General features: G+C 39.8%; 1 protein-coding gene across 1 annotated transcript; it reads right to left on the bottom strand.

Annotated features, from left to right (window-relative positions):
* Positions 1–23: 23 nt before the first annotated feature.
* On the bottom strand, positions 24–555 carry PHALS_02119 (uncharacterized protein; the record flags this gene model as incomplete). Its single annotated transcript, XM_024718734.1, has 2 exons — positions 24–35; positions 97–555. The coding sequence occupies 2 exons, from the start codon at positions 553–555 to the stop codon at positions 24–26; spliced, it is 471 nt and encodes a 156-aa protein (XP_024572620.1).
* Positions 556–595: the final 40 nt, after the last annotated feature.

Genomic DNA, 595 nt, shown 5'->3' with positions numbered 1-595 from the left:
TTTTGTCGGAGAGAATTTATCCTTTACCCAACGCTCTGATCGTAGTTTTTGAAGCGATATGGCTAATTCCTTCCGATCGGGAAGTTGCCTACCTACCTCCAGTATCTTGGATATTGTACTTTCATCGCGAATCAGCGCGGTGAGTGTGGCAAGAGGATGAATAGGTCTGTTTTCATGATTATTCTCGTTCAATTCAAGTACCTGGTCAAAAATATAGTCAGCCTTTTTCGGCTCGATGTCTTTCGTAAATGATTGCACTTCCTTTTGTTTAAAGGGATATTTGGTGATAAATTCATTGTAAAGTTTCAGAACTCTTTTATTGATGGAGCTGCCGCGATTATTGAACCGGATTTCCAGGTAACCAGACGATTTACAGTTGACATACCAGTGCTGAAACAACATATCTCGTAATTGTTTGGCATTAGAATTCTTACTGACAAAAGAAACCAGAGTAAATTCATCAAAGTAAGGATCCAAGATGTCAATCGGGTCGATTGGGGAATTGGGATTACGAGCTCTATAGGCGGCACAGAATTTTTCCCATTTATGCAACATCACGAAGCGTTCATTTTCAAAGTCCAATAGCTTTACAACG

This window comes from Plasmopara halstedii (genome assembly GCF_900000015.1).
Source record: "Plasmopara halstedii genome assembly, contig: Scaffold_167, whole genome shotgun sequence".
In the NCBI taxonomy this organism is placed as follows: domain Eukaryota; phylum Oomycota; class Peronosporomycetes; order Peronosporales; family Peronosporaceae; genus Plasmopara; species Plasmopara halstedii.
This window is presented reverse-complemented; position numbering and strand designations above follow the sequence as displayed.